The 25,000-nt window shown below is 38.6% G+C and overlaps 1 protein-coding gene across 4 annotated transcripts in view; it reads right to left on the minus strand.

The window, feature by feature from the left end:
• The window catches only part of PRKG1 (protein kinase cGMP-dependent 1), a 1,075,924-nt gene that overhangs the window by 62,646 nt on the left and 988,278 nt on the right, over positions 1–25,000 (minus strand). For all 4 annotated transcript variants that reach the window (XM_058187717.1, XM_058187716.1, XM_058187714.1 and 1 more), the window contains one exon: positions 3,949–4,045. In XM_058187717.1, coding sequence (XP_058043700.1) covers positions 3,949–4,045 — 97 coding nt within the window. The remainder of the gene's footprint in view (positions 1–3,948; positions 4,046–25,000) is intronic.

The following is a 25,000-nucleotide window of genomic DNA, read 5'->3' on the forward strand; positions in this document are numbered from 1 at the left end:
AAATAAAATAAAAATGGCAAATCTACTTTACTTTACTTCCGTGTTTGTCCTGGTTTCATTTTAATCTACCCTGCTGTTTAGGAAGCTAGGAAAAAAGTGGCAATTAAAAAGTAAACTTTGACTCCTGTCACGAAATGGAAATTTCAATGCGGTTCATTTATAATTTCCTTCATTTCCTTGCTTTTTTTAAATATCTCATTTCAGTCTACAGCCTTGCAATTTTCTTATCTCCCATCAAAACACAAACAAGTTTTGATTCTGTTCAACTTTGTGAGATCAGTCAAGATTGGCTGAGTCCTGCCTTCATGTTAGACAGAGGCAATATTAAAACTGTAAAAATTCAGATATACTGTGAATGTATCATTGGCAATTACCCACTGCTAGTCAGAAAATGAATGATAATTTTATGGAATTAGGCTGTACAGGAAAACTATATAATTTTATAGTGATGTATAGACTGAAGTTTTCAGCACGTTTTGTGCTGAAAACGCCCCTAAACTTATACTCGGGTCTATACGCTTATACTCAGTTTTTTTTTTAAGCCCCTCGGCTTATACTCGAGTATATACGGCTTATACTCGAGTTTTTTTTTTTCTTTTTTTCACATTTTACCGGACGATATATTTGAATAGCTTATGCCACATAATTATATTTTCTTGCTGAAGGAAAGAATTATATTCCATTTCTTATGCATCATGGTCTCCATATCATCTGTTTCACAAACAGTAGACAAACATGTTAAATTGGGCATTTTATACTTCTCTTTCGGCCCATATTTATATTAATAAAACATGGTGTTAAATTAGTTTTTCAAGCTCAGCAGTTTAAGGGGAGGAGGATTTCAACTCCCAGAATTCTGCAGCCACACATCTTAAAGTGTCTGCGGTTGAACAGGACTTAGCTAGATGGTCTGGCTATTTCTAGGGAAGGGAAGCAGCCTCCAAATCCTGCCAAGGATTCACATGAGCCAAGAGCCATGAGCCATTTTTAAGCTATTGTTCTCCTATGAGGATCTAACAGGAAGGTACAGCTGGATCAGAAGAATGTCTTGGTTATTTCTAATCCCATGATTGCGATTCCATCAGTGCACAGTGATATACAGTATAGACCCCTAACTTTTGTATGACTATCATTGCTGATAAAGAGATAACAACGAGAATTCCATTTGCTATACTGCTTCCTGATCTTTTACTATTCAGCTCTTATTACTACTGCCTCCTGTCAACCTTTTACCCACATCAGACAATCCTATGCAGCTATGTGCTGTGGCTGTGAACTCATCTAATAGGTTCAGTTTTTGTTTTCACTCAGTAATAGAAATAGTCCTATTTGTTACATGATAAAGCTATATGGCTGCATATTTTTGAATAGTCATGCTGCATCGTATTCAGTGGTGGGTTGCCCCCGGTTCAGACTGGTTCACAAGAACCGGTAGTAAAACCGGCGGAAGGCTCTGCCCACCAACCCAGACCTCATCAGGAAACTTCTGCGCATGTGCAGAAGCGCGTGTACGGCCCCATTGTGAACAGGGTAAAGGTAAATAGAGGTAAATATAACCCACCCCGATTATATTGGAGTGCTGTAGTGGCCTACTGGTGAAAACACTTGCCTCCCGTTCAATCCTAGATATTCTCTGTTGTGTCTGTGGAGCTGCCGAAGGAGTATTGAGCATGATCATGCGATGCGGTCTCATTGATTTATTTATGCATCCTTTCAGGTGGGAAAAATTGCTATTGGTTGTTGTTTTGGACAGCTCAGTATTTTTAAGAGCTGCCAACTCTTTTTCTAGTGTTGATTCTGTTCTAGAGCTGCCTTGTTGTCAATAAATGGTTCGTGTTACAAGCCATCTCCTCATTCATGCTGACCCTTGCAGAGATTTAATAGTCTTAGTTTCTCTCTCTCTCTCTCTTTCTTTCTCTCTCTCTCCCTCCATCCCTCTTTCTCTCCCTCTCCCTCTCATACACACTCTTTCTCTCTTTTTCTATCATCTATCTATCTATCTATCTATCTATCTATCTATCTACCTATCTATCTATCTAATCTATCTATATCATCTATCTATCTATTAAATTAAAAATTGATGGCATGCACATGACAAGGTGAAACTTCGGGTTAAACATGGCTTGGATGGACAGTGGTCTAGAATGCAGTGGTTATACTATTATGGCTACACTTTAGTGCAATCATGTAACTCCTCTGCTACATGAGTCGCACTGCTTACTATTGAGTTTCTGGGTACAATTCAAAGTGCTGGTTCTTACCTTCAAAGCCCGCAATGGCGTAGGCCGTCCGAGGGACTAGCATCTTTACACTGTTTCTGCCCATCCAATAGGATCAGCTAGAGTGGGCATCTTTCCTCTCCCAACTTTCAAGAATACTATCTAATGGGACTTAGGAAGAGCTGCTGCTCTCCCCAGATATTTGAACTGCCCAACCCCATGATCCTTTATATGAGCCTTGAAAACTTGGCATTTCTCTTGGCTCTGTGATAGGTTGGGACATGTCCATGCAGATGTTATTAGAGTAGATCACTTAGCTGTGATGTATAGCACTTAGCAGTAGCACTTAGACTTACTGTATATACCACTTTACAGTGTTTTTCACCCCTCTCTAAGCGGTTTACGGAGTCAGCCTATTGCCCCCAACAATCTGGGTTCTCATTTTACCAACCTCGGAAGGATGGAAGGCTGAGTCAACCTTGAGCCTGGTGAGATTTGAACTGCCAAATTGCAGGCAGCCAGCAGTCAGCAAAAGTAGTCTGCAGTACTGCACTCTAACCACTGTGCCCCCTTGGCTCCCCCCTCCCTATTATGTTTATCGTCTTTCTGTTTTGTTTTAGGTACTATGGTTGCTTTCAACTTGTACTTTGACCAGAATCATTGGTGAGCTAATTTCATGAAACGCATCTCAACTTAAAATATAACAACAGGGTTGCATTACATGTTTATAAATTATATGTTTACAATTATCTCACTTGTTGAATTGGTTAATGTTAGGCATGCTTACTTGTGCTACTTTTATGGAAAGGATATCCCTTTACTTAATAGGGTTTCCTTAAGTCTGGCTGGTATCATATTCCGGGAGTCCTCTTAACCGATGTCAGTCAGTAGGTTTACATAATTGCACACACAGTTACTCAGCTACGTTTCACATTCTCTTAATATATATTTATATTGCCAAAGGGTATGATTTAGCAAGAAAATTACATTTTGATTGTTGATATTTTCCTTGGCTACATATAGCTCAACATAATTGTATTAACATTACCTCTATAGCTTGTATTCAGTATATTTAACAAAATATATAGCTTTACATCTGCCAGGTAAACAGATAAAATAAATAGTTTAAAAACAGAATATGCAAAACTGAAACCGTAAATTAAAAGTTCACTAAAATATTGCCATTTATTTCATAATTCCTTTGCAAATTGTAAATGCATTTTGCATTTAGTTGTAAAAATCAAGAACAAAACAAATAGAATTAAGAAAAAATTGTCTGTCTATTATCTATCTATCTATCTATCTATCTATCTATCTATCTATCTATCTATCTATCTATCTGTCTATCATCCACCTATCATAACCTCTACCTAATCAGACATCCTCTTAAATTTTATCAGAACACATAGGAATCCTTGTTTTAATATATTGCTTGAGCCATGTCTCTTCTAGTTTTAATATGAATAAAAGCATACTAGAAATTGCATACCAGTTACAGGTTTTTTTTCAGTTTCATTTTTTAATGTACTACTGTATAAAATTAAATAGAAAGTTCTGCAGTGCCTGATAGCTTTATTAACATCTCTGTATAATATTTATCTTTCGTTCTGTAATGGGAAGCAGTATTTACCTCAAGTGAGCAAAACCAAATAAATAAATAAAATAAAGTAAAATAAAAATTCCACAAAGATTTTGCATGCTGAGAATTTTTTTTAAAAAAGTTACTTACCAGTTCAACTCTGCCAAAACCTCCAACTCCAAGAGTGTCAATGATGTTGAAGTCAGACAGCTTCAGGTTGGCGAAGAAGGCAGCTTCGGCTTCGTATCTGGATTTTTTTATGTGAAAAAATGGAAATTTCTTAGAGGTGTAGACATGAGTGCTATGTAATTCTGTTCCAAAATGAAGTATGCGTTGACTGGAAGATACCACCTTAATTTCCATTTTTGTTTTTAAAAAGTCTTTGTTTTCTCACCCATCGGTCCCAAATTCACATTCTAAATCTAATGATTTCTCTCTTCGTTTTTTTCAGAACGAAAGAACCAAATGTCCGGATGGCATATCTGTAATGTGATCATTTTGTGTTATAATTCAATTGCACGTATTGATTGAATTTCACATCTTGACAGTTTCTTTTAGTCTTCTGGTGAAGATTTTTTCATTATTATTAAAAAATTTTTTTAGTATTTTGTGAAGGTAAAAGTCTTTTATATGAGTTTCCCTTCTGCGCAAGCTGCCAGAATTTCTATGAATGTTTATTAAAAGTGGCAAGATCATTAAAGTCCCTGGAGAAAAATCTCAGCCAGGTCTTATAAAATCAGATCCAATAAGCTGAGAAAATGGTATACGGCCCTCTGAAAGGAATTATTTCAGGCACACACTACTGTTCCTAAAAGAACGTTTTCCTATACCCTACATCTTTAAACTTGTGGTCCTTAAATCCCGAAGTGCTCCCTTTAGACTGTGTGAAGTAGCTCTGAATACAAATGTACACAGTACTAGCTATGCAAGCCATCTGAAACTGACACATGCACACATGCCAAAAATAAGCCTCCCATGGATATACCCCCTCAAATATGAATCTCTTAAAATAGTGTCTTGCTAGGGATTATGATATTTTTAGAAAGGTTATGAGGGTAAACTGAGGAGGACGTTCCATCTATTCACTGAACTTCGATATGGGAAATATCTTGGACCAGGAAGGGGAAAGTCTAACCCATGAACAATTTTTCTAATGATACTTTTGTTCTTCTGAACTGAGTGTTCCAAAATGCACGTGGAAAGATAATGCTTTTTCATCATTTTGAAAATGGCTGTTCATAAAATTAGCAGGTTTAACCAAGGGATGGCAGTGAAGTGAAAATCAATGATGAGTTCTTGGTCTACAGACTCTTGGCTCCATTATTCCAAAGTAATGTAGATGTCTTTTTTTATCATGCTTGCTGGTAGGATTTTTAAAAAGCGCTTTGCTTTTAAAAAAAAGTATTTATGTTTTATCTAAAAAACAGTTTATAAACACAAATCTGCTGGGTCTCTAAAGGAGGTTGCCAGCAGTATGGGATGAATGTAGTTTATGGGATGAATGTAGTTTATGAAATACAGAAGACTCAAATCTCAAAGCTCTTATTGTAAAGATTAAGAGAAATGGAATGTCCATTTCATTTCATAGAGACATGATAGCAGTGTTCCAATATCTCAGGGGTTGCCTCAAAGAAGAGGGAGTTGGGCTGTTCTCCAAAGCACCTGAGGGTAGAACAAGAAGCAATGGGTAGAAACTGATCAAGGAAAGAAGCAACTTAGAACTAAGGAGAAATTTCCTGACAGTTAGAACAATTAATAAGTGGAACGACTTGCCTGCAGAAGTTTTGAATGCTCCAACACTGGAAATTTTTAACAAAATGTTGGATAACCATCTGACTGAGATGGTGTAGGGTTTCCTGCCTGGGCAGGGGGTTGGACTAGAAGGCCTCCAAGGTCCCTTCCAACTCTGTTGTTATATTATAAATATATACCGAAGTCCCTGAAAGTGGGAGCTATCATTCAGACAACTACTCACAACTATGTAAAACTGGTTGCTGATACTTGCACTTTCCTGCTAAAAGACACTTTGATTTTGACATGACTTAAATGTCTTTAAGAAAGAAGCATATGTAGGATGATATAGTGGCCCTATAGAAGACAGATGCCTTCTGTGGGGCATAAGAGTCTACAAAGGCTGTTTTAGTTGCCTGTTAGGGGGGCAGGCTTCTTCTATTTCTTGTAGGTCAACTTGATTTAGAATCTTCTGGTATGCAAATGGGTTGAGAGAGATTCCTTATTCTGTGCTGTTAAATCTGAGAAAGATGCTCAAGGTTTTGGTAATCAGGATGTTTATTTAGCAAAGCTGACCTTTTTAGAAAATATTGGGATTTGATCCCTAGGAAAGTAATGCTGTTTTTGCTTCTTCCTCTGTTCTGACCTCTTGGGGTATCTGGCCTAGAAAATTCCGAAAGTGACATCATCGTGAACTGGATTTACTGCAGTATTAAATTATCCTGCAGTGGGCTTAGTAAGGATCTCAAGGGACACATTTAGCCACAACATCAGAAAGGTCTTCTGAAAAAACATAGAGAGCAAATTACAGTGAGTTTGCTGGCTCCGAGTTCCCTAAACAGCTACAATTAAATTAAATAACTAAAAGGCTAAGTAAAAGGGAAAAAAGAGGAAATAAAGAAAAACAAACAAACAAACAAAAGACCCATTTCCCAAACAAGTATAGAGAATAATAGAAATGACCTTGGAGAAACTATGGAGAGCTGTTAGCAAAACATGATTTCAGAACTGAAAAAGAAAAGAAAAGAAAAAGAAACCCCTGCAATGATTAATTCTCTAAAATTATTTTTAGGCTTTCAAGATTCTGTTACTACAATCAAGAAAATTCTGGACTGTGCGGAGATGGATAAATTAACGAAAGAAATAAAGGAAAAGGAAGAGACAAAATATTATCAAACTTGGACCAAATGGTATGAGTGGTTGGAGAATCGGAAAACTGAATAGAAAAAAAAAAGGATGGAGAAGAGAACAAATGTGTAAAATATTGTAACTAAAGGAAACTAGATGTAAAGGGACGATAAAGTCAAAGATAGTAAAAAAGAAGGGGAAAAGGGAATGTATAAAGCAGAAAGCTGAAGGTACGAAACTGTCATGTAAAAAGAAAACACAGGTTATGTGTTTATGTTATATATATTTGTCTTGTGTTATGTCGTTGTAATAAAACCAATAAAAACTTTAAAAAAAGATTCTGTTACTACAGCCTATATCAACAAAGCTGTCGAAGTGCTGTCCCGGTGTTTGGAGGCCGTACGGGTCTGGATGGGGAGGAACAGGCTCAAGCTCAATCCCTCCAAGACGGAGTGGCTGTGGATGCCGGCACCCCGATACAGTCAGCTGCAGCCGCAGCTGACTGTTGGGGCAGTTATTGGCCCCAAAGGAGGAGTGCGCAGCTTGGGTGTTCTCCTGGATGCACGGCTGTCGTTTGAAGATCATTTGGCGGCCGTCTCCAGGAGAGCCTTCCACCAGGTTCGCCTGGTGCGCCAGTTGCGCCCCTTCCTTGATCGGGATGCCCTATGCACAGTCACTCACGCTCTGGTTACCTCCCGCCTGGATTATTGCAATGCTCTCTACATGGGGCTCCCCTTGAGATGCACTCGGAGGCTTCAGTTGGTCCAGAATGCAGCTGCGCGGGTGATAGAGGGAGTCACGCGTAGCTCACATGTGACACCTCTCCTGCGCAGACTGCACTGGCTTCCTGTTGCCTTTCGGGTGCATTTCAAGGTCTTGGTAACCACCTTTAAAGCGCTCCATGGCTTGGGACCTGGGTACTTACGGGACCGCCTTCTGTTACCTCATGCCTCCCACCGACCCGTACGCTCGCACAGAGAGGGCCTTCTCAGGGTGCCGTCCGCCAGACAATGTCGGCTGGCGGCCCCCAGAGGAAGATCCTTCTCTGGGGCCCCCACTCTTTGGAACGAACTCCCCTGGTTTACGTCAAATTCTGACCTTCGACTTTTCGCGAACTGAAAACATATTTGTTTGTTCGTATGGGCTTTCTTAAATTGTTTAATTTTAAATTTTAAATTTTCTCTCTGGTTTTAATTGGGGTTTTTAGATTTTTAATTCTTAATTATTTCGGCCATACTGTATAATAAGTTTTTTAATTGTATTTTAACTGTATATTGTTCTTTTTTATCCTGGCTGTACACCGCCCTGAGTCCTTCGGGAGAAGGGCGGTTTATAAATCCAATAAATAATAATAATAATAATAATAATAATAATAATAATAATAATAATAATAATAATAATAATAATAATAATAATAATAAAAAAATATGTTCCATTAATACTTTGGGAATCTGTTTCCTGATCTGGTCTATGCTGAAGGGCTAAACACTAAGGCAGGGGTCTGCAAACTTGGCTCTTTTAAGACTTGTGGACTTCAACTCTTGCTGGCTTTGCTAGCTGAGGAACTTTGGGAGTTGAAGTCCACAAGTCTTAAAAGAGCCAAGTTTGCAGACCCTTGCACTAAGGGAATCTTCATCGTATGTTTGATTGGCGTAACTCCAATCAATGAATCTGTACACATTCTGGTTCCAGTGAGTGGGATCATTATTGGAAAAGGTGTGAAAGTGATCACCATCACAGCTTCAGTATTTTGGGTCTGAAACTGCAACACAAAAGGTTTGCTTCTTTGTTCCTCTTCCCCCAACCTCCGCTTCCTGGTAGGACTGGAGGGGAAAAGTCCTAGAACAGGGGCATAAAACTCAAGGCTGGATCCGGCCCGTGGGGTGTTAAATCTGGCCCATGGGGCCAGCCTGGAAATATCAAAGGACCGGTCCACGGTGCCTCTGGCAGTCAAAACGGGACAAGGCTCCCCCCATTCTGTTTTGGCCATCAGAGTGCTGCAAGAAGCCAACAAGGCCGAAAATGGGGCACAGGGGGCCTCACCCACCCCCGCACCCCGATTTGGATAGCAGGGTGCTGCAGGAGGCGTCCGTCCCGTCCTCCCCAGCTGTAGTGGAGAACTACAATGCTGATCCGGCCCTCAAAGAAATCCAGTTTGACACCCTTGTCCTAGAACGTGTGATGGTTGCTGCTTGTGCTGCTCCCACTTTTCTCCTAAACTTGATGAGTCCACAACAGTGCCAAAAGGGAACGATCAGGTCATAATTTGGAAGCTCCGATTTGCATTGACTGCTGTGCTAAATTGGAAAGGTAAAAGTTCTTTAATTTTGACCCTGTGAGGACAGTGGAGAGAATTTGTGGAAAATGGACCACAAAGAAAAACAAAGCAAGGAATCACAGCAGGGGCACTGTTTAAAAGCTCTGGTAAATAATAATAATAATAATACCAGTTCAGTTATGGGTTTTCTTCTGCAGCCTTTCAATAACCTTACATTGAGGGCTATTCTGTTGCATCTCATTTTGGAAGTTAATCAGGGTTGAGCCTGTCCTAGTTCATAGAATAACCTTGTTTCACATTGCTGCTTATTAATCATTTTGTTCTTGTCAAGATGCGCGTCTTAAAGTTTTAGACAACTAAACAGCTATTAAATGGAATATCAATTCACAAATCTCTTTATACCTGAATTATAAAGAACATAGGGCTACAAGTAGGGCCGCGGTGTGGCTCAGGCTGTAAGAAGCCTGTTATTAAAACACAGCTGCCTGCAATTACTGCAGGTTCTAGTCCCACCAGGTCCAAGGTTGACTCAGCCTTCCATCCTTTATAAGGTAGGTAAAATGAGGACCCAGATTGTTGGGGGGGGCAATAAGTTGACTTTGTAAATATACAAATAGAATGAGACTATTGCCTTACACACTGTAAGCCGCCCTGAGTCTTCGGAGAAGGGCGGGATATAAATGTAAACAAAAAAAAAAAGTCTGAAACACAGTCAAGAGGGGTGATGTGCCTAAATCTACTTCATTATTTTTATCAATGGCTAATACTCTAGAAGACAGCAATAATATTTAAAATAATAAGATAGAAAAAATTAATGAAAACAACAGAAGGAAACAAATCAAACAGAGATGGGGGAATTCTTTTGGGAAATTAAAATAAATTAATAACCAATTCAGCAGCATGTACTGAATTTGAGTCAGATAGTTGACATGGCTCCAAAAGTGGTCAACATTTTCATAATGTCACAGACTCGGAAAGGATGTTCATCAAATTCTAAAGACAATACAATTTCAGGTTTCAAAAGGTCTTGACAGTATGGAACAATGGGCTTTCCCAATAAAACGCAGTTCAGTGGTGAGAAATATAGAATTCTGCATTGGTAAAAAACAAACAAACAAACAAACAAACAAACAAACAAACAAACAAACAGGTATATAATAGGAAGTACCTGGCTTGGCTGTAGGATTAAGAGAAATTAAGCCAGCGTGCTGCAATTGCAAAAACGTAATGCAACCTTGGCTGCATCAAGAGACTTATAATGTTGAAATCACGAGCAGTTATACTTCTGCCCTAAGCTGCACTGGTCAAACAGTATCTGGAATACTGTTTCCAGTTCCGATCACCACATTATAAGAAAACTAAGAAGTGCGAAGATCAGCAACAAAAATGATGAAAGGCTAAATGCATAAATCTTATGAGCAATTGTACATCTGTGTATCTGTAATCTAAAGAAGAGAAAGCTAAGCCTGCAATCCTACCAAGAATAAGACAATAATTAATGAGTAGAAGTTACAAAGGGGAATCCAAACTCAAATGGACTCCCATTTGTTTGGAATGGTCAGGAATTCATACCACATACCACATTTCTGACATCAATACAATTGAACGTGTCCAGAAATATTTTACAAGAAGAGTTCGCCACTCCTCTGAATACAACAAAATACCGTATGCCACCAGACTTGAAATCCTGGGTTTAGAAAATTTAGAACTAGGCCACCTTCGACATGACCTGAGTTTAATTCATAGAATTATCTATTACAATGTCCTTTCTTTCAAAGACTACTTCAGCTTCAATTGCAACAATACATGAGCACACAATATATTTAAGCTTAATATTAATCGCTCCAGTCTTGATTGCAGAAAATATGACTTCAGTAACAGAGTTGTTAATGCTTGGAATACACTGCCTGACTCTGTGGTCTCTTCCCAAAATCCCCAAAGCTTCAACCAAAAACTGTCTACTATTGACCTCACCCCTTCCTAAGAGGTCTGTAAGGGGCATGCATAAGGGCACAAGAGTGCCTACCATTCCTGTCCTATTGTTTCCTTTCGTTATATCCAATAAATGTAGTTATTACATACTCATACTTATATATATGCTTATATATTGTATAGTTATTTCATGCTTATACTTATATATACTGTGTGACAAAATAAATAAATAAAATAAAATAAATAAATTCCTGCCTTCGACATAAGGAGCAGAAGACCTCCAAAACACCATTCAGTCCTAAGATTCTGTAACTTGCAACTCCATTGTCTTTAGAATAGTTTCCAGCTCAAAGGAAGCAATTGTTTTGCTTTATCCTGCACTGGTCAGGTCCCACCTCACTCTACTCTATAACAATCACCGTTAACAGGTCCAGAGAAAAACAAGGATCACCAGGGATTAGAAACTAAACTCTACAAAGAGACAGCGGAGGCACTGAAAATACTTTTAGCCTTAACAAGGCTGAGAGGAGATATAGGTGACATCCTCAAATATCCGAAAATACATCACACAACCTTCAGAGGGGATTTAGTTACAGAAAGGCAAGTTCTGATTGGATATTAAGGAAAAAACCCTTCCTAATATTGAGATTTGTTCTCAGTTAGCCAGAGGTGATGGTTTCCCATTCACCTACCTGTTGTGGCTTCTTTTGATTTTTGGTCCTGCACTGAGAAGAGGGTTGGACTAGATGCCCTGAAGAGCCAGTATCAATTTTATGGCTTTTATGATTGTGATTCCCCTTGTTATTTCTTACCGTCTGTGATACTGTGTTACTTCTAACTGCAGTGTCACAACTGTCACATTTATTTCCTATAATTACTAATCTGGTTTTGAGTTCTGTCACAGCCAATATTAGCTGTCCCATCTCTATATTCTTTCTCCAACAGCCTTATCTTCGGGCTATTAATAGAAAAGGCCACAGGTTTAGCATTTGAGCGCACAACATTTTGGGTGCTCTCATCCCCCTCCATCCAAAGCCTCAACTAGGATGAAAATTAAATGAGATTATAGTGTATGATTTTATAAATCCTTCCCTTCCATCATATTATAAATTCCAACTTTACGCAAACATTTTGTATGGGGGACTGTATAGATAATGTTGCATCATTCTGGGAAAAAAAGGCATAGGTTTTGATTTTTCACACTGTAGCCTGTCTGCTCAGTTTTTTTATCCCTTTAAGGTCAAAAGGCAAAACATAATTAAATAAAGATTGAATCTTTCATTATTGTAGTGGCATCCCGTTAGGAAGGCTTTATCACAACTAACTACTTTCTCGATACCTTGTTATGTATCACATTGGAGATAAACAGCCACTGGTTCAACAACAACAAAAGTGAAAGTCTTAGAAGTTCACTATGGTCACAAAATATCCTTGACTAGATTGGCTATCCATGCCTAGAAAGGGCCATATTTTGTTCACACCCCATGAATAATTCCAGTTGTGAAAAGCAGTAGCAAATAAGTAAAAAGATAAAGGTGAAGGTTCCCCTCACACATATGTGCTAGTTGTTCCCGACTCTAGGGGGCGGTGGTTATTTCCATTTCAAAGCTGAAAAGCCAGCATTGTCCAAAGACCTCTCCGTGGTCATGTGGCTGGCATGACTAAATGCCAAAGGTGCACAGATGTTACCTTCCCACCAAAAGTGGTCCCTATTTTTTCTACTTGGATTTTTTTTCCTTCTTTCGAACTGCTAGGTTGGCAGAAGCTGGGACAAGTAATGGTAGCTCATCCCATTATGTGGCACTAGGGATTCGAACCGCTGAACTGCTGACCTTTCAATTGACAAGCTCAGCGTCTTAGCCACTGCGTCCCTTCTGAGCAAATAAGTAGGAGGTTATTAAAAAAAAATACTTTGAAATCTATCTGAACAATTCCCCAATCATAAAGCTGAATGAACAGAAGGAATGCCTGAACAATAATCTCTTTCCACTCATGAAGCCTCTTCAGAGGAGAAAATATTCTGTCAATGGGTCTGATACTACCTAGCTATAAGGCAATTATTCTATTAGAATTTCCTCCCCACTCTCTTTCTGTGTGTGTGTGTGTGTGTGTGTGTGTGTGTAGTGTGTGTAGTGAGTGTGAAAAGAGAGAGAGGGAGGGGGGAAGAGAGAGAGGGAGAGGGAGAGAGAGAGATTGTGTCCTGATTCTGAGGTTAAATAGAGACTATCCTTTGATGTTAATAAAATGAGGCATTCAAAGTTGGAGGAAGGAAAGACTGGCAAACAAAAAAGAAATGTTGAAGGAAAACACTGACAGGACCGCACTTGTTAGATACATTAACAACACAATGTCAGTTGGAACTGGGTAGCATCAAAATTGAATCAGTGAATAATAAAAATTTATTTATTTATTTATTTATTTATTTATTTATTTATTTATTTATTTATTCATTTATTTCCTACCTTTATTATGTTTTAATAAATAATTCCAGGTGGCAAACATATGTAACGCTCCTTCTTCCTCCTATTTTCTCCACAACAGCAACCCTATGATGGGAGTTGGGCTGAGAGACTGTAACCGGCCCGAAGTCACCCAGCCGGTTTTCGTGCCCAAGGCAGAACTAGAACTCCTGGTTTCTAGCCTGATGACTTAAAATCGCTCAACCGAAGTGGCTAATTAATTGATCTTTAAAAAAATGTTTTCGTTTCAGACAACTTTGAAAAAGACACAGCATAAATAGAGTTTAATATTATTGATTCTGTATGATCTGCCAATCAAAACCTCTAAAGATCCTGTGATTTCAACCAACGCTGCAGTTAAAGAAGAAAAAATGGAAAGGTGGGTTAGGGAATGGGAAGAGACAGCTTAAGAAGAAATTAAATACCTTAACCTACTGTTTTCAAATCCTAAAAATGCAACACTAGCATAAGACTAAAACATATAGGCATATCCCAAAAGCCAAAAGCATCTCCTAGACCAGGGGTCGGCAACCTTAAACATTCAAAGAGCCACAAAAGTCTTAACCAGAAGCCCCTGTTCAATTCTGGAGTCAACCAGAAGTCTGATTCCCCGACCATAGTCTCCTCCTAGCACAGTGTCCTTTTTCCTCTACCTGTCCTAACTGAAAGCCCTATCAATTGTGGAGCCGACCAGCAACAGGGAGCTGCAACAAAGGGATGAAAGAGCCACATGCGGCTCCAGAGCTGCAGGTTGCTGACCCCTGTCCTAGACAAAATAATCAATATCCATTAGAATAAATGGAAAATATGTTATGGCCAATAATTTCCATTGATTTCAATAGAACTTCTAAGCACGGTTAATTTGGATCCAACCAATGAATATTTACTAAGGTTTTCAACTGTATACAAGAAGCAGATCTGAAAGCTGTAATGGCCCCTATCATCTTAATATTTGTCATTGTTCTCACTTACCAGTTTACAACTTATGCATAGAAGCTATTTTATGCCACAAAGCTGTCCAAGCATTTTTGGAAAATAGAGGTCTATGTTGCCAGTGAGATTTATGGAACTTTACATGGCTTTCGTAAATATCTGTCTGTAAGATGAGGACAGAAAATGTAAAGAAACCCAAATAATTCGTTTTTCAGAGTTCCTTCTATATTTTTACACAAATGCTTTTTATTGAAATTAAATATATTTCATGTATCATTCTGTAGTCTTCTAGAAAACTACACTCACCTGTCATAATAGCATCAGAAAAGGAATGGCATCTAATAATGTGTGTTAATCTTCAGTAGCTTCTTCGCAATTTCATTTATAGATTTATAGATTTCATCTATAAGAGCTGAGGTGGTGCAGTGGTTAGAGTGCAGTACTGCAGGCTACTTCAGCTGACTGCTAGCTGCAGTTTGGCAGTTCAAATCTCACCGGCTCAAGGTTGACTCAGTCATCCATCCTTCCGAGGTGGGTAAAATGAGGACCCAGATTGTTGGGGGCAATATGCCGAGTCTGTAAAACCGCTTAGAGAGGGCTGTAAAAGCACTATGAAGCGGTATATAAGTGCTATTGCTATTTATTAGTGATTGCTTGCGTGTGTGTGTATGGTTATATAATAGCATCCAAATCAATTTAATAAATTGAACGAATTAAAATATTTTACTAAATGAAAAACCAAGGCTGCCACATGAAAATTACAATATTTTTTTTCTAAATTGGAGCACCTAATTGGACAACTGTATTCTTAAAACTTTCCTATCCCTTTATCAAGTCTCAGAAGCATATAACTGTGTTGTGCGTTGTTAATTAGAGGCCATGAAGTTAAAAATCTGATCATCTAAGCATGTAAATACTTGATGGGTCCCTTGTCTTTAGGTTGGAGACTGAAAAATGACATCGCTTGCATAACTGGATGTTTACCACAGCAACCGGAATGCTCTGCTGAATAACTTAATTGCTCCTTTTTTGTCTTTTAAGAAGAGGTAAAAAAATTGAAGACAAAAAACAACAACAACCCACATACAATTTGCCTGTGAGGCACAACCTAACAGCCTGCTACATGTTTATTTGTCCTGCTTTTCACGTTAATAATTATATATTGATTGAAATGGCAGTGGGGAATACATTATATTGGATTGCTAAGAATGCTTCCTTTGGTGAAACATTAATACTATTCCAGGTTCAACAAATTCCCTTTAAAATCAGGTGGAACAACTTTGCTAATAAATATACAGAATTCATAGAAGGTGGACTGGAGCAGTCTAACCTGGGAATAGAGAATTCACTATTGTGCAAATTTAAAATTCATGGTGGCTACATTTAAATAATGATATCTGATGAAGACTGATTTTATTTTCCAACAAATACAAATTTTCCTACAGCATCTTTGATTGTGAACTATCAAAAACAGGTAAATGTTCTATACTTATCCAGAAAAAGGGCCCCAATAGTAAGATAATCATTTTTACAAATAACTCAAGATGGTGAACATATCCAATATATTACCTCCTTTTATTTTCTCCTGAGGTGAGTTGGGCTGAGAGAGACTAATGCAAGGTTACCCTTCATGGCAAAGGTAACATGGTTAAGACAGGACCAGAATTCTCAGACTCCTGCTTTCTAGCCTAAATAATACTATTGTATTCTTTTTCCTTGATTATCCAGTTTACCATAAAACTCAACAATATTTATTTATTTGAATGTATAAGCCACCTAAATAATTCCAATATATTTCCAACATTGAAAATATATAAGTACATTTTCTAGATTTGACATCACCTGTTGCTTTAAACCCATGTTTCCCAAACGTGGGTAAATTATCCAAAATTGGCTAAAAGTGTTTTTTCTTAGGCAAAGACATACAAACCCATTACAACCCAGTCATAACATGGACATTTAAATTGACTTAAAAGCATTTTACCTACATTGAGTAAAAAGAACTTTCTGACAAGTGGTTTTGGGCAGTGGTGAAATCCAATTTTTTTTACTAACGGTTCTGTGGGCATGGCTTGGTGGGTGTGGCAGGGGAAGGATACTGCAAAATATCTATTCCTACCCCACTCCTGGTGGAAGAATATTGCAAAATCCCCATTCCCTCCCCACTCTGGGTGGTATTTGCCAGTTCTCCCAACGACTCAAAATTTCTACTACCAGTTCTTCAGAAACTGCTGGATTTCACCCTTGGTTTTGGGTAGGGAAAAAAAAAACAGTTTGGGAATCACTGGCACTAAACTGTATTGTTAAGCTTCTGTTTTGCTATTTCTCCATTCTCCATGCTCTTTCCATTTCATATAAATGGATCTTTAAAAGCAATGATTTCCATACAGGAATAATTAGTTCTGAAAGCCACATAAGTATGGATGAAAAAGAAAATGATTATTGTTATTTAAGATGTCCCTTCTCTGCTTTCCTACCCAATATCCAAGGAAGGAACAGTTTTGTTTCCTTTTTTTAAAAAAAGGAAACAAAACCAAACCTTACAATTACAGTCTAACGATGCAGAGAAGCAATTTTCTTGAGAATGTGAAATAATGCTGAGGATAAGCACCGTCTGTTTTCATGGGGAAAAGGCATTATGGTTAGAAAAACTAACTTCCTCTGTTGATAGAAAAAGTATCTGCAAGTAGCTTTTCCACCCCTCTGGGTAAAGAATGCAACTTCATTTATCGCCAATTATCTAAGGACTATTTCATTGAAGGAAAATACATCGGTGGTGAACCAAGAATTAATAGAAGATTGCAACCACTGCCTCCTGATAAAAATGTTATTAATACTCAGGGAAAAGAAACCAGTTCTATTCAGCAGTGGGTTTCACATTATGTTACTACTGGTTTGCCGCACCGTGCACATTTGCTTCATGCGTGTGCATGCCAGTTCACACATGCACCTGTCTTCTGTGCATGAGATTGGCCTTCCACGTGTGCGCTTTGCTCACACACGTGCCTCCTGTGCATGCGCCCAGCCCCAAAAACATGCTTAAATGGGATGGCATAGAGCTAGGGCGGGTGGGCCCACCTACAATTTCCACTACCTGAATACCACCTCTGGCCCTATTCTTTGACTGAAGAAAGATCAATTTTAGGAAGTGTTCTTTGCAACTTTGAAACAGAAAGAAGTTAAAAGCAAGAGAAAACCCAGCCTTACATGATGAGGATCTATGAACTAGAAAACCTGCCGAATCAAATGTTATAGCACTACTAAGAACCATCACTAATAAGGAAGCAACTGCATATAGGCCTTGTAAAGTTCAACCTGTTACATCTTCCCTTCTTTTTTCTTTCTTTTCAAACTTGCAAGATTACGAAGATAGGGCCCGTCTCCCATTTATATTGATTCACACTGCAGAGAAGCCGCCTTAGAAACAGGATGTTAAAAATTAAAATAGTATGTTTCTAAATTCGTACTGGGTTTGTTTAAAACCACTAGGAGGTTTTTTTTTGCAAGCAAAGCAATTAGGATTTGAGTAATTGAAGGATAAATTCTGTGTAATGCAGATTTCTTCTTAAGTAGCTCATTGGCAGAAGAGAGTTTTGTTTTTCTTTTAAAGTTCAGAATGCAGGATGCAAAAAACAAAACAAAACACCAAACAACCCATCATTTTTTAATCCATTTAAAATTGGGCAATAATATCTACCGTTGATGTATAAAGATTGGCATTCTTGATTCACATATTATAAGGTAATAGCATAAAATAAATGAGGGCTAGTAATTGATATAAAATAAAACATAGTTGCTAGTATTGTAAGATAATGCTTTTAAAATACGTTTGAATGGTTTTTGGTTTTTTTTAGAAAGCTGCCTTGTAATAACCACACTGGATTTAGTATTTTTCTAAACTTCCACTTGGGGGCAGACGTGTTCCAGATTTTTAGAAAGAAAATACAAGCCTCCCTGCAAATTCAATATATTTTCATTTTAAGGATGATGATGATAATAATAATATGTAAATAATTCAACCAATTTTAAAAAGTAGAATTTTTCAGAAAATACTGTATTCCACATGTTTGTGCCTCAGTAGTAATAGTTAAAATACCCCTTTAAATAGAGATAGAGATCAAATTCTATTGTTTCCAAGTTTTTCATCTTCAGTCTATGCTCCCCAAAATATTGATTTATATATTTTATTTAAACAAACAATGCAATAATAAAACTCCAAAAAATGTAAAAAATGAATGCAGGAACAACAGCAAAATCTACATAGAAGCAATTTAAAAACATTTGGGAAACATATACGGTATTTGATTTCAGTTAAGAGAAAATTTTAGTTATAACACTGTATGTTTAACACGTTTTCTTTCTTTTAAAAAGATATAAGTTACATTTTGCACCTTGCATGGGAAATATGTCACTGCTTCTCATGAAGCACATTGAAAGATTTCTGGTATTCGGGGAAAAAAAGGTAGATATTTTTTGACATTCCCATTATCTTCAATGTTGGAGGGGACTTAACCAAACACATAGTTTGGAATAACTTTTAATCTTATACTTGTTTTTCATTTGAGGATCAAATTCTTTTCTATATTCTTTCTTTGAATGTAATAATAATAATAATAATAATAATAATAATAATAATAATAATAATAATAATAATAATAATAATAATAATAATAATAATAATAATAATATAACAACAACAACAACAACAACAACAACAACAGAGTTGGAAGGGACCCTGGAGGTCTTCTAGTCCAACCCCCTGCCCAGGCAGGAAACTCTACACCATTTCAGACAAATGGTTATCCAACATTTTCTTAAAAATGTCCAGTGTTAGAGCATTTACAACTTCTGGAGGAAAGTTGTTCCACTGATTAATTGTTCTAACTATCAGGAAATTTCTCCTTAGTTCTAAGTTGCATCTTTCCTTGATTAGTTTCCACCCATTGCTTCTTGTTCTACCCTCAGGTGCTTTGGAGAATATCCAATGTCTATGGAGATTCAGCTGTGAAGAGAGATGAAGAAGCTTCTTGGATGAGAAGCGAAATGTCTTCAAAGAAAAAAACAGAAAATCCAGTTGCCTCTTGAAAAAGCACCTTTGGGACTTTGAATGCAATGTTTCTCAAGTTTGGCAACTTTAAGATGCCTGAACTTCAATTCCCAGAATTCCCTGTTTGAAAATTCTGGGAGTTGAAATCCAGATATCCTCAATTTTCCAAGGTTGACAAATTAAATTGCATTAAATGGATAGAGTGATAATTGATTCTTCCTCTTAATGGTTTCTGTGTTCCCTATTACTAGAAATAGTCCTTTGAAATTAATTTCAATTTCTACAAGGTATAGCTGGGACATGCGCTTGAAAAGTTTGAATATACTGCACGCTACATCACAAAAACATACAGCTACACTTTCTTTAATGGTACTGAAATGTGTAACACCGTATGTTCCACACGAATAGAATAGAATAGAATAGAATAGAATAGAATAGAATAGAAATTTTTATTGGCCAAGTGTGATTGGACACAAAAGGAATTTGTCTTGGTGCATATGCTTTCAGTGTACATAAAAGAAAATATACCTTCATTAAGAATCATAAGGTACAAAACTTAATGATAGTCATAGGGTACAAATAAGCAATCAGGAAACAGTATCAATATAAATCGTAAGGATACAAGCAACAGAGTTACAGTCATAAGTGGAAGGAGATGGGTGATGGGAACGATGAGAAGATGAGAAGATTAATAGTAGTGCAGACTTAGGAAATAGTTTGACAGTGTTGAGGGAATTATTTGTTTAGCAGAGTGATGGCGTTTGGGAAAAAAACTGTTCTTGTGTCTAGTTGTTCTGGTGTGCAGTGTCGTTTTGACAGTAGGAGTTGACACAGTTTATGTCCAGGATGTGATTAAATTTTGAAAATGATACTATGAAATGGCATTTGTGGCAAAACATAAGAGCAGGATTACAATTCAATTACTCCAATGTAGACAACCACTGGGGTACTTCTGTTTTCTGCCTATTACCTGGGTGCAGAATATAAGCATAGAAACAGCCTGGGGTTCCTGCCACCCATTGCTTTGGCCCGCCTGCACTGCCACTCCCCCTTGCACCATTATCTCATTCCAGCTGGCAAGGTCTGCTGACCACTGGTGGTCCATGGGAAAATTTTGGTGGTCTGTGGTGCACCTGGGTGGAGGAACTGTTCCCAGATAAGCAATGGCCAGTCCTGTGACTAGAGCTCTGGAAGATGGGACTGGCCAGGCAGCTCATGGTGGGGCTGTAAATCTCTGCTGTTGAGGGAGGTTCAGGCAATTTGTAACTGCAGCACAGCCCTTGCCAGCTGGAATGAGATAATGGTGCAAGGGGGAGTGGCAGTGCAGGCGGGCCAAAGCAATGGGTGGCAGGAACCCCAGGCTGTTTCTTCCCCCTGCTGTAACTTTCTGTCAGCTGAAGTTGCACCCATGGTGCCCACACCAGCATCCGGAGAGAAGCAGAGAAGAAATGTTGCTGCTTGGGGGGGGGGCGAGGAGAACGGCGAGACTCAAGGAATAGGTCAGGTGGAGCTGGCTGATTCAGGGCTGCTCAGAAGCCACCCCCACTTCTGCCAGAAATTTGGGTGGCTCGGCTTCAGATCACTCCCTCCCTCACACACACGCACACACAAAAACGATTTTGTGTTTTCACCCCTGGGCTGAACCCACCAGTGGCTGTCCCCGCCCCTCGCCCTCCCTTCCCAGTCACTCCTCGCCTGGCAAGGGAAGGGGGGGAATGGAGATTTGCTCCATATTCCAGAGTGGGAGCTGGATCTGGCAGCTGTTTCTTCTGGCCCTTGTTGGTGCTCCTGCACCTTGGTCTCTCAGGGAGACGCTCAACTTCCTCTCAGCCCCAAGACACTGGCTGGCCCATGAGATGACAGAGAGAAAGAGAATGAGAGAGAATGAGAGAGAGAATGAAAAACAGAGAGAGAATGAGGAAGGTGGGAGAGAGAGAAAGAAAGGGAAAGAGAGATGAGAGAGAGAGAAAGAGAGGGGGAGAGAGAGAGAAAGAGAAAGAGGGGGAGAGAAAAAGAGAGGAGAAAGAGAGGGGGAGAGAGAGAATGAGAGAGAGATTGAAAGAGAAAGAAAGAGACAGAGAATGAAAGAGAGAATGAGAGAGAGAGAGAAAGAATGAGAGAGAGAGAGAGAGACAGGGAATCAGAAAATGAGAGAGAATGAGTGGGAGAGAGGGAAAGAGAGGGGGAGAGAGAGAGAGGGAGAGAGAAAGAGTAGGAGAAAAAGAAAGAGAGAGGGGAGAGAAAGAGAGAGGGGGAGGGAGAAAGAGGAGGGAGAGTGCCTGAAGGACCCCATCCCGTCACTGGGAGTCCTGGCGCTTCAGCAAGCGGTGCGCTACATTCATATTAGTGGTCCACGGATTTAAAATTAGGAACTTGTTGGTCCCTGAGGTCCAAAAGGTTGGGGACCCCTGCCATGGAAGTCTCGGAAAGTAATTTTTCAAGCACCTTGAATTGCACCCAGAAGTCAACTAAAAGCCACTGCAGTTTGCAGAATAGCAACATCTATTATTCATAAGGTCTTCTGGAGGGCAGACTCACGTAGATCATATTGCAATAATTTTAGAAAGGCATTCAAAATTACTGTCAGTCCTTCTATATTTAGAAGTTATCTGGATTACTACAACCTGGAATTAGGATTTTTACCATCTGGAAGTCCAACGATCATGTTAGAAGTACACAGTGAATACTAAAAATAAAGAGTAAAGAAATAATAGGAACTTATGGGAAACACATGCTGAACCTTCAGCCCTGCCCACCAGACTTCCTGGATAATAGCTAATAACTGTTTCCCCCACTGGTATGTGATTCTGGGTGAGACAGGAAAGAACAACAGGGAATTGAGCAATCGCTGTCCCAAAACTACCCTGTATTTCATTGTTTAAGGGTAGCCATCTTGTCTGGCCTTGTTTAACAAAGTTAAATTACAGATTACATCCAATTTATCTTGATTTGTTTTTTTTCCCTTGAAGGAATAGAGGAAAATTAATGTGGTCAAGAGGAAGAGCCCATAATCACACGACCTATTTTATCTTCTTTCATTTCAGTACTGTTTTTATATTTTTATATTCCAAACTGCAATCATACATATCTCATAATTGTCAGTAGATATTGATTTCTCATATTCCATCACAGTTTTGATCAATCCAAGCCTTCACATGATGCTTATGGGAAGTTGCAGAAGCTTATCAAATTAGTAGGGTTTGTGCCCCATAGAGTATCCCTAGCCACAAATCAATTCTCCTTGGTACTTTATATCTGCATGGACCCATGGATATGCAAAGAACTAGTAAGAAACTATGGCTGACAACAGATTTGGCATAAGCAAAATATTATTCTTTTCAACTTTAACAGATGTTTATATGCTCCAGAAATCATAGGGCTAACAAAGTTTGTGGGGGGCGGGGGAATTCCTGCCCTGTTTTTCCAATACCAATCAAATATTTTTTTTTCTAGATAATTGCTAATCCTAAAAGACAGGTGCACTATAGCAGTAGCAATAGCACTTAGGCTTATATACCACTTCATAATGCTTTACAGCCCTAAGTGGTTTACACAGTCAACGTATTTCCCCCAACAATCTGGGTCCTCATTTTACCGACCTTTTAAAGATGGAAGGCTGAGTCAACCTTGAGCTGGTCAGGATTGAACTGCTGGCAGTTGGCAGAATTAGTCTACAATACTGCATCCTAATCACTGCGCCACCACGGCAAAGCTTGTCACTCCTGGTTTAGTCTGAATAATTATAGTGATGCCATGCTAATAATTTGAAAATCCTTTAAGAAAAGAGGAAACATCAAATAACTAACAAATAAAATAGTCTTACCAACTATTACATACCAATACAACAGGGAGGGTCATTTAAAATAATCATCTCAACCTATAAAATAAGATCCTTTTAGTCAACACTGTGAAATGCAAATATTCCACATTTGGCTTAATTTTTCTTTCTGTCTTGAAAGTTATAAAGCTTTGACTATCCCCAAAGATTATGCAATTGTATCTGGTAACAAAATCATGTAACAAATGATGAATAATACAAATTTTATTTCAAGATTCAATTTCATTGCCCAGGAACTTTGCTAAGAAAATCTGTCTCCCTTATTGTCTATTAGACCTCTGGTTCTAAAGGGGAAAATAACAAAGAAAAATGCTCCATGACAGTTTTTACATTTTAATTGAATTGAAAAAAGTAAAAAAAAAAATTGTACATAAAGCTAGAGACATCAAGAGCACAGTTGAAAATAATGCAGAACCATAGGTCAAATGAATTGGAAACAAATAGCATGGAGACAGACAAAAACAAGTAATAATTAGAAAAGAACTACTGTATAGTTTCATTTATCAGAATAGGCTAAAGCTGGCTGGGGAATTCTGGGATTTGAAATTCACCAGGGTTAAAGTTGCCAAGGTTGGAGACCCCCGAGCTAAAGGACATCCAGGACATTAAGGCAGAGGGTCATCCTTACCATAGGCACAAGTAAATCAAACGTGTAGTCCTCAACGGAACTACATCCACATGGAGGGAAGTATGCAGTGGAGTACCCCAAGGCTCTGTTTTAGGCCCAGTACTCTTCAACATCTTCATCAATGACTTGGACGAGGGGATAGATGGGGAACTCATCAAATTTGCAGATGACACCAAGCTGGCAGGAATAGCCAACACTCCAGAAGATAGGCTCAAGATACAGAAAGATCTTGACAGACTTGAACATTGGGCGCTATCTAACAAAATGTAATTCAACAGTGAAAAAAGTAAGGTTCTACATTTAGGCAAAAAAAACCCAAAATGCACTGGGACCGTATATGTGGCACCTTGCTCAATAGTAGTACCTGTGAGAGGGATCTTGGAGTCCTAGTGGATAACCATTTAGATATGAGCCAGCAGTGTGCAGCAGCTGCGAAAAAAGCCAACACAGTTCTGGGCTGCATAAACAGAGGGATAGAATCAAGATCACGTGAAGTGTTAGTGCCACTTTATAATGCCTTGGTAAGGCCACACTTGGAATATTGCATCCAGTTTTGGTCGCCACGATGTAAAAAAGATGTTGAGACTCTAGAAAGAGTGCAGAGAAGAGCAACAAAGATGATTAGGGGACTGGAGGCTAAAACATATGAAGAACGGTTGCAGGAACTGGGTATGTCTAGTTTAATAAAAAGAAGGACTAGGGGAGACATGATAGCAGTGTTCCAATATCTCAGGGGTTGCCACAAAGAAGAGGGAGTTGGGCTGTTCTCCAAAGCACCTGAGGGTAGAACAAGAAGCAATGGGTGGAAACTGATCAAAGAAAGAAGCAACTTAGAACTAAGGAGAAATTTCCTGACAGTTAGAACAATTAATAAGTGGAACGACTTGCCTGCAGAAGTTGTGAATGCTCCAACACTGGAAATTTTTAAGAAAATGTTGGATAACCATCTGACTGAGATGGTGTAGGGTTTCCTGCCTGGGCAGGGGGTTGGACTAGAAGGCCTCCAAGGTCCCTTCCAACTCTGTTGTTATATTATATTATAAAGTTCAAGACCAAAGTAGTTACATTCAGCACTGCCTCCCAAATTATTTGACAAAATCCAAGGTTATCTTGCAAGCTATAAAACTTCAATTTTCAATTTATAATTAAAATAAATATTAGGGGAAAAGTTGCACAACAGAATTCTAGCAACTCCTAGGCTACTATTTAGATCAGGGGTGTCCAAACT

This window comes from Ahaetulla prasina, chromosome 6 (genome assembly GCF_028640845.1).
Source record: "Ahaetulla prasina isolate Xishuangbanna chromosome 6, ASM2864084v1, whole genome shotgun sequence".
NCBI classification, from domain to species: Eukaryota; Metazoa; Chordata; class Lepidosauria; order Squamata; family Colubridae; genus Ahaetulla; species Ahaetulla prasina.